General features: G+C 38.5%; 2 protein-coding genes across 4 annotated transcripts; one reads left to right on the top strand and one right to left on the bottom strand.

Annotated features, from left to right (window-relative positions):
- The first annotated feature begins 303 nt into the window (after positions 1 to 303).
- On the top strand, positions 304 to 4,942 carry pfdn1 (prefoldin subunit 1). Its single transcript, XM_086160561.1, has 4 exons — positions 304 to 423; positions 4,132 to 4,298; positions 4,454 to 4,538; positions 4,796 to 4,942. The coding sequence occupies exons 1-4, from the start codon at positions 391 to 393 to the stop codon at positions 4,877 to 4,879; spliced, it is 369 nt and encodes a 122-aa protein (XP_086016687.1). The 5' UTR covers positions 304 to 390; the 3' UTR covers positions 4,880 to 4,942.
- On the bottom strand, positions 4,361 to 8,939 carry ttc1 (tetratricopeptide repeat domain 1). Of its 3 annotated transcripts, none has more exons than XM_086160559.1 (8): positions 8,782 to 8,939; positions 7,848 to 8,184; positions 7,714 to 7,774; positions 7,526 to 7,638; positions 6,289 to 6,325; positions 6,061 to 6,209; positions 5,863 to 5,917; positions 4,361 to 5,157 (listed from the first exon to the last, which is right to left on the bottom strand). In XM_086160559.1, exons 2-8 carry the CDS (start codon positions 8,181 to 8,183, stop codon positions 5,024 to 5,026), a joined length of 885 nt encoding a protein of 294 aa, XP_086016685.1. In that variant the 5' UTR covers position 8,184; positions 8,782 to 8,939; the 3' UTR covers positions 4,361 to 5,023. The 3 variants fall into 3 exon arrangements, with proteins under 3 accessions (XP_086016685.1, XP_086016686.1, XP_086016684.1); XM_086160560.1 differs by lacking the exon at positions 8,782 to 8,939 and adding an exon at positions 8,558 to 8,578; XM_086160558.1 differs by lacking the exon at positions 8,782 to 8,939 and adding an exon at positions 8,412 to 8,521.
- Positions 8,940 to 9,485: the final 546 nt, after the last annotated feature.

The following is a 9,485-nucleotide window of genomic DNA, read 5'->3' as shown; positions in this document are numbered from 1 at the left end:
AGCCTCTGATTGATATTTGACAACCCTTAAAAATGAAAAAGTGTGTAGTTGTTTTTTGGAACACATAATAAAGCATTTTCTATTTTTTTATTTTTGTTGTATCCATTTTGCATACTAATTTTAAGCGTCATTGTGGACAAATGAGAACTCTGATTTTTGACAGAAGTGTAATTGAAAAATGTTGTTTTTTTTGTCATTTCTCCCAAAAGCATGCTCTTCTGGAATGTTCCATGAAAAAAAAGTGTTAAAATGTACATTTTTGTACATGTTTGGACGCGCATATTAAGAAGATGAAGAGTAGAAGAAGAAGCGGAAGAAGATGTAGAAGAAGCGGAAGCGGAAGCGGAAGAAGATCTTGCGCATGCGCACTCAGATAACTCAACAAACGAGATGGCGATGCTTGTGGACTTGGAGTTGAAAAAGGTATACTTTTTCTCCTTTTAGCCGAATTCAGCAGCCCACATCGTGTTCTGTATGAGGTTCATGTGCCTGCCAGATATTTCCACATTTCTACCGCGAGTTTCGTCTTTCTGTTACGTTGCACAGTCACGTTTACGATTCTCGAGTGGCTAGGCTTATAGCATGATGAGCTAATTCCAAACCAAGAATGCTTACCGGTTGTGATTAAATGAAAAATCTTGAGCGGATCAAATTATCGATATCTGACTATCGTGGTTAAATATACAAACAAATAGGTGATTTGCTATAATTTGAATCAACATTTCAGATGGAGGTTAGTCCACTGCATTGCTTCATTGCTGTCAACTGTGCTTTTTCTGTTCGATCTAAATGTGGTCAATCAGCATGGCGTTACATTTATGCACTTTTCATTGAGATGTTTTTCGTTAGAAAAATCTAGTTTAGTTGTCTGTTTTTCAATATTAATTTAGTTTGCATTTAAGTTTACAATATTGTTATAATATAGTAGCACCGAATAAAATGACCCTCTGCACATGAACGTTTGAGTTAGATAAACTTCATTTATCCTCATAAGGGAAATTCCTGTGACAAAGCAGCTTAACAGTTATACTGTCAAAAAAGGAAATAAAGATGACTATAATTAGAAAGATAGCAAGACAAAAAAAAAACATGAACAAATAGACAGCAGACAACAACATCAGGGATGACAGTGGTTAACATCAATGACCAGTGAGGGTGAAAAGTACACAACTGGAACCGAACAACAATATAAATAGTGACAAAAATAAATAGCAATGAATAAAACAAATAAACAAATATTGGCAGGATGTGTGTGGGCTGGGACAAACAAGGATAAGAGAGACAGCAGAGTAAAGAGTAATGAATGGGGAAGGGTTGATGAGCAGTAGTCCGATTTACAATTTCCATGCTTGTAATAGTTAAGACAGACTAATGTAAATAGCACTGTTTTAGTCTACCTGATCAGTGACACTTCTTCCAAATGGCTCAACAGTTTTTTAATTTGAATGTTTTACTTTCAAAGCTCCTCAATATAAATAGATGTTATATTATTATATTATATATTATATTATATTATTATAACTTTTTGTATTTCTGCACGATATCAGTAATATCACTACCTAGATCTGTATGCTGTTAACAATATAACCAGTGATGTGATGTATTTTAAACGCAACTGTTTTCCAGATCAGATTCCAGATTAAACTATACACTAGCAAGTATTTCTGGTTTTGATTTTTTTTTTTTTTCCATGATATTTTTCACTGTCACCTCCTTTTTCACTCAAAAGCTACAGCACCTTTTAGCTTAATGACTACATTCATGTTTTCCTACATATTTCTTGTTGGCTTTTAATTGCTTTCTTGCAGACTTAGTACCTTTTTGCTTGTCTCTTCATGACTGCACTTTTTAAGATGTTTCTAAATGCAACTCTCTTAAATGTCCGAGTGAATACATTTTGTCTGACGTTGCCAACCCAATAGTTAAACTCCGGTCGTGTTCTGGATTTGTTTCCGCTTGAACTAATACCACTCAATTGTGTTCTCATGTTTTTTTTTTTAACGCACCTTGTAAAACATTCACAGTGAGGGGTGGAAAAAGTGTGTGAAACCCAGGGTAATTATTTCTTCAAGAGCTAATCTGAGTAAGGCGTTAGGCAGCCTGGAGTCCAATCAATGAGATGAGATTTGAGATGTTGGTTAAAGCTGCCCTGCCCTATTAAAAAAAAACAGACAGCAGTTATGAATTTACTATTCAGCAATGCCTGGTGTGAACCATGTCTTGCCCAAAGGAGCTCTCAGAAGGCATTTAAATATTGAGTTGCATAAAGCTGGAAAAAGTGAGAGAAGTATCTCTAAAACCCTGATGTTCATCAGACAGATTGTCTCTAAATGAAGAAAATTTATCATTGTTGCTTTTCTCGATGGGATAACACCACGGAGGACGCCACTCCTGTCCAAAAAAACATTGCTGCATGTTTGGATAAAAAAAAAAACACTGGAGGGAAGAAAAAAAAGCACAACATTCAAAACCTTATCCTAACTGAAGTATGGGGGGGGGGGGGGGGGCGACATCACAACAACATTGCTGAAATGGAATAGTTTTGTAAAGAGGAATTAGTCCAAAATTCTTCTTGACCATTCTGCAGGTTTGATCTGTAAAATAGGAAATGTTTGATCGAGTTTGATCGAGGTTATTTCTGCCAGCGGAGGGTCAACCAGTTCAATTCAAGGTCTCACATACTTTTTTCCCACCCGCCACTTTCACTGTTCACATGTTGTGTTCAGTAAAAACATGAAAAATATGTTTGTGTGTCCATTGTGGTGACTTGAACGAAGATCAGAACACATTCTATTGGTAATTTTTATAGTAGTCCAGGTCATCCCCAGGGCTCTGCATACTTTTTTCTTGCAACTGAACAACTCCTCAAGAGTGATTTGAGTCCACCACGGGCTCCCTCAAGGTGGGCATGCCTGTAACATTTCGATAGGGAGGCGCTCAGGAGACATCCGCCTCAGCTGACACCTTTTGTCTTGCAAAAATTAAGGGCTTGAATAGTATTAAATTCAATGTTTATAATATATAACAATGGGAAAATGTCTCTCTCCAAAGAACTACTGGCTTCCATAGGCTCACCCGGAAAAAAAATGCATTATTATTGTACAAATGATTCATTCCAATGCATTTTTTTGTAACCGAGTAAAGCAACTGCGCTTGATTTTCAGTTGGAACAGACTTGTTGGTCTCCCTTTTTGGTTAGTTTTATTGTCCCAATTCTCAGGATAGATCTATGTGTTGTTCAGTTAACTTGGATCTGTGATGGGCTTTGTTGATATTCATGATTCTGAACATCTGCTCACACATGCAAGTTGAGCCAAACAATGCCAGAATCTTCTGTGCTGTCCTCAATGTGTCTGGAGTGCACCATCAATTTGATCTTTAGGGAAAATGAGGGCATTGCAACGTCAAGGCAAAAAGAGTGAGATTGACTATCACAATTTGGAAAAATTCTACAGCTTGAATTAAAAAGCCTAATAAGCCATACCAGCACATTTTACTCTCCAAGATGGCTCGGGCTTCTGGTCAGGAAGCCTCCAAGACGCTCCCTGGTGAGGTGCTGGGTATATCCAGCCGGAAGGAGGCCCTGAGGAAGACCCAGGACACACTGGAGGGACTATGTATCTCAGCTTGCCTGGGAATACGTTGAGATTCCCCCGGACAAGCTGGACCAAGTAGGATAGGGAAGGCTGGGCCTCTGCAAGTGGCAGGGGCAGCAGCAACTGCCACCCAACCCTAGATAAGCAGAATACAATGGATGTACAACTATGCTAATCCACATGTCCAGGGTGGCTTGACAGGGCTGTCCGTCATCCTGAATTCTTTCCATTTGGCTGCAATGCACTCCAGTGATTACTGAAGGCATTTTGTTAATGTTGCCAACTGTCCTAAATTGTCAACAGAAAGCAATCCTGAGGTTCCTATTAGGGATAGACTTCTCCCCATTGGCCTACAAATCCAATCCATGAAGCTTAAGAATATAACAAGAAAAAAAAATCCATTTGATCGGTTTGCTTTTGTTTTTCAAGAGAACAGATGTCAATGTGGTCTAGAATTTGGAACCAAACATTAACTGGATCTCCTGGTCTTCATAACTATTAAGTTAATGAAAGTGGGGTGCAACTGTCCCTGCAGGCCTTCTCAGAGCTGCAGGTGAGGATGATCGACACGCAGCAGAAGGTGAAACTTGCCGACCTGCAGATCGATCAGCTGACTCGTGTCCAGAAACATGCAAAGTTGACGCACGCTGAGATTACAGCCCTCCCTAACAACACACGGCTATATGAAGGTGTTGGACGCATGTGAGTTTCTACGTCAACAAAAAGTGGGCAGTTAGTGGGTATTATAATTCAAGAGATTTGTATCAGTTGGCTTTAAATCCTTTATTGGAATATGCTGTATGCAATGTCATGTTGGACATTTTTGTTGAAGTAACATTACTAAGTCTGTCTTTCAGGTTCATCTTGCAGTCGAAGGAGGACATTAATAATCAGCAGCTGGACAAGCAAAAAATAGCTGATGAGAAGATCAAAGAGTTAGAGGTAAAACATTTTTGACATTATGACTGTTATGCTGCTATGACAAAGGAATTTCTCCTATGGGGATGAATAGTTAAACGCAGGACACAAATTTGGTTTGACTAGCAGTCTAATCAAAGCTGTTGCATAATTTCAATGAGAAGAGTTTCCAACAATAACTGAAGCTCTTGACGTTGAGTTACTTCAGAGACAAAAAGTAAAAGGCATCACTCACTGTTGTGTTATTATCATTGAATCCCACTTGTGTTTTTTGTCTCCAGCAGAAAAAGTTGTACTTGGAACGCAGCGTGAAAGAAGCCGAAGACAACATCCGAGAGATGTTACTGTCACGGAGAGCCCACTGAGCTGTTGTTATTACTCTTTATTTTGTTGTTCACATTAAGCTATTAAACTTCTTTGTGTCAGTTCTTCATGTGGACCTTCACTTACTCAGTTTTCATTTTGCCCAAACATACGGGGGAGGGGTGATGATGTTATAATGGGGGATGTCATCTATTGTTGCCAGGACTTTGGATAAAGTTGACAGAGTACGAGCCTGTGGCAGCATCCTGGTTAACCTGGAAATTGTTGGTCGACAGGCCAAAAGGTCGCAGGATCATGTTGCCCAGGTCCTTCAGTTTATCTGTCAAGGTTCAAATGTAAGAAACAGTTATCACAATGTCCTATTTGTTAATGTTAATTGCAGAAGGAAAATTGGTGAAAATACCACAGTAATTTGGCAACATCGCTCAAAGTTTTCAGACAGGAGCCCTGACAGCTTATACATTCTTTTTTCATTCGCATTGAAACTACTGATAACAGGAATCCAGCTGTTCTTAGATGTTAGTAAATCACTGAACTAATGACATTTTCAAGTACTAAATCCAGTTCTTTGGTGACAAAATGATAAACATCCTGTTACAACTTTATTGCAAGTCTAAACTCATTTAGTAAAGTTTACTTGTATATTGCAAACAAGTAAACTTTGAAGCCTGCATGTTGGAACTGAGGTTAGAGTGAAGGTAAATTATAAGGTTTATTGTCCACTAAACAATATCATAATTTAGGATATTTTTTGCAGGAACACTACACTGAAACAAAGACAAAGCACATAAAATGGCTATAAAAAATGGAATTTGAAAAATGGAATAAAATGGGTTTAAAATTTAACAGACTGGGGAATGTTGGTCGGCACTCCAAGCCTCGTACTCTCAATATCCGTCCAAAGACAACAATAGTCATCCCAGTTACTTTAACTAGCCAGAGGAAAGGAGGTGTTGTTCACATCACCACATTTGGATACATAATTGGGATTAAAATATGTCCTCATAAGATAATTCATACATACCCATCATCTCCTCCTTTAGTTTCTGGTTTCGTTCATGGATCTGCTGAGGTAATCTCTGAAACACCAGGAATTGACATCACAGTTCAAAGACAGTGTTTGAATATACATACTGCAAACTATTCTGCATCTTTCTAGCCAATGATGAAGCTTAAGTTTGGTTCTACACTGGTTCATATTATTTTCTCTCAGTGAACTCACCATACAGGCTTGCTGGGCACTGGTCTGGCTTGGGTCCTGGTCTAAAATTGCCTTGTAGTCCTCCAGAGCCTCATCTAACTTGTCCACCTGCTCGTATAGCTCTGCCCTTCTCAGTAGCGCTCGAACGTATTTTGGATTCAGCTCTATTGCTATAGCGAACAGGCAATCACACAATCAGTTAAACAATCCATAAATAAAAAGGTCATCAGGGGTGATGTCATCACTCACCTCTGGAGCAGTCTGAGATTGCCTTATCCCTCATGTCCTATAAAAGAGAGGCTACTATAATCGACAGACACTTTTAGAACAGTGATAGCCATTTGCACAAGCCTAAATTTTGGTCACCATTTTGCTGATCAACAGTTGGGGATGTAACTACTGCCTGTTAGTGGATAATAATCTACTTGGTGAGTAGTGGTACGGTGAGTTACATTTAAATTTTAGCGTGATACCACTATGTAGTGTTGTAGTAATCGACAATTGTCTTGATCTCACGACCACTTTTGGAGGTTCTTGGTCTCATCTCAAAAATCATATTGACTGGGAGTTGTCCTGGTCTCAGACATTGCAGACTCAAGATTGATAATTGATCAAGACAAGATTTATTTCTGGACATAATTGATGCAGAGAAGCAGCGAAGGCCCAAATTTTTTCAATTTTTTGGTCACCAATGGCTGACAATCTTCCCTGCCCTGCCCCATTCACACAGAGATGAGATGAGCAGAAGTGGAGAGGATGTGGAAGCAGCAGGAGAGATGTAAACCAATTCTTAACTAATTTAGTATTAGTATAATAAACAAGGTTGTCCTAATGGCAACTGGGCATGTATATATGTACTGATTACATAGTTCATAGAAAAGAATTGGCTTCCAGCTATTGATCAATTAAATTAGAAATCTGACAATTATTCTAAATATTATTACATGTAATTGTTACTGTTTTATTTGCAATCTGCAAACTTGTCATTTCAGGTTCAGGGCCGCAATGTAGCAATACAACAAGTGACTCACATTACAAACCAATTGATTTACATTACAAAGTAATGATAACAGCTAAAATTAGACAATCTCAATTTGCAATTATATTAACTTTTGTAAATCAGTAACATTAATTTAAGTTTGTCACATCTAGTTCACTCTGTTTACCAAATGGGTCCTTATTATGCTAAAGCATTCCCAAATGGCTCAGATCGCTATTGTAATGATAAATTCCATCTCAAAAATCATGAAAGTGAACAATGTTTTCAAGAACTCAACACATTGGAAATGTTTTGACATTACTCTGGCCTGTTTGCTTTTGGTCTTTATGTATCTCCCTCTATTCTACAACAATTCAGTAATGCAAAAAACTTCCCTCAATTATTTAGATGGCAGTTTAAACAAACAAAACAAAGAAAGCCTCAAGATTTAGGAAATGTGATGTACTCGAGAAGTCATTTCAGCTCTGGCTAAAACGTTCACATTACCAGGTGTAGTCTGGCAGCAGCTCGGTTGGAGAACATCACAGCTCTCTCTTTGTTGAAACACACTGGACACAAACCCAGTGCCTTTGTGTAGCTTTGTTCTGCTTCAGACCAGTCTGAGGACACATAATACGCTGGTCAAGCTGATTCAAACATAGGCATGACTGGATTTTTCTCTTGCCCAAACTCACCTCCACCTTTAAAATGACAATTTCCTTCTTCTTTCAGAGCCAAACTTTGCTGCCGTCGACTCTAAAAGGAGAATAATGTAAGAAACTTCTAGGTGAAGAAGTGGCTGGGTGATCAGTTACGATCAATAACTTACCTCCTTCTCCTCGTCCGTCAGGTCTTTCTCCACTTCCCTCAGATAGTCGTCATCAAATTCCACCGTCTGTTCAGCGTCCTTCTGCATTTCGGCACAACAGTCATGCATCCTGTCATCAAACATCTCATCTCCCTCCAACGTGTTGGCTTGTGCTTCCTCCGGTAGGAGCCCGATATCGGACTCTGTTTGAAGTCTCCCATCTTTAAGTTGGTCTGGCCCTTCCACAACCTGTAAGGTCTCCTGGACCTTGTCCCCTGGGTCTAAACATTCCAGAGTCTCCTGGCATTCAAAGAAGTCGTCGTCCTCATCTCTGTTCGGATGCTCTCCAGCGCTCATACTGATGATTACAAACACAAGAAAACAACATCACAATTAGTTACCATTTTCAGTCACACTGAATATCATGTATTACTGCTTCAAATGGATACATTGACATTGTATTATGGTGTTCTATACAGAAACTTAAATCGAAACTGAACAGTTTGACACCAATTGAGCTTGTGTATTCAATATCAAACAGTGTTATTATTAGTGCGAGCTGATTCGTCAAGCGCTATGGCTTACTTTTTAATGATGCGATTTGATTTAATATGAAAAAATGTCCTCCGATGAGTGAAATTACGGTCTAATGAGCGTGTCAAATCGATATCAGTTTTCATTTATAATTGGAGGTTCTGAAAAGACAGTATAAGGACCAACTTGAGACTTACTATGTACATTAGCCGAGGTTTGAGCATCAAACCAAAAAGCAGCTAACAGTTAGCAACGCATGTGCATATATGTTTATATACACAGATTTCGCTATTAAGATACGGACGGATAGATAAAAATGCAGTCAACCTTACGCCCCATAATGGCGTGATGTTACAAGTTCGACTGTTTATGTTAACGATAATTTGAACAACGCGTCAAAAACAGTAGAATGCTCGTTTACCTGCTGACAGTTTTTAGCCTGCCTTAGCTCACTTGTACATAACTTCCGGTTCGGACGTCTTTTTTTTTTTCTTTTTCAAGTGTGACGCATGTGCGTATTTTTAGACTGACTCCAAGTTAACGTGCAAACAAATGTTTCCTGTTGAATTTTTATGAGAAACAACCCCATTTAAAAATAGTAATTTTCTGTAAGAGTCCCAAATTCCAACATATGGCTCAGTATACTATTTTATTTGGGCTCATTAGTGAGCGTCAGAAAAGGTACGTCACTTCCTTTCGTCGATTAACCGGAAGTTCTTTTGTATTTATTTACATGTTGCACTTCTACGTGGTGGGATAGCTTGGACTGTCTAAAATTCACTACCAGTTCCTCTGTCCTAGGAACGTTAAACAGCAGATGTTTCTGCTCACTACAATCAGAGATTTTTTTTTTTTAACATAAATAGTACACACAATTATACAAATGTACAAATACACATGGCAAGGTAGAACTGAATGTCAATGAAACAACAAGGGATGAGGAAGCAAAGGACATAGGGACATTCGTTCTGCATGTAATCATAAGTTAAGAGTGTTAACGGTTTGTGAGAAATTTATAATGCTAGACAAAAAAAGAAATTAAAAGGAAATAATTAAATAAATAATGTTGTAAGCGTGATTGCTGTAGTCTGCCAGTGAGATAGTCCACAATCAAGGACATGAGAC

This window comes from Fistularia commersonii, chromosome 15, assembly GCF_037954325.1.
Source record: "Fistularia commersonii isolate RoL2024-O1a breed Wild chromosome 15, RoL_Fcom_v1.0, whole genome shotgun sequence".
Taxonomy (NCBI): Eukaryota; Metazoa; Chordata; class Actinopteri; order Syngnathiformes; family Fistulariidae; genus Fistularia; species Fistularia commersonii.
The sequence above is the reverse complement of the archived record's forward strand: the minus strand, read 5'-3'. Positions and strand labels throughout refer to the sequence as shown.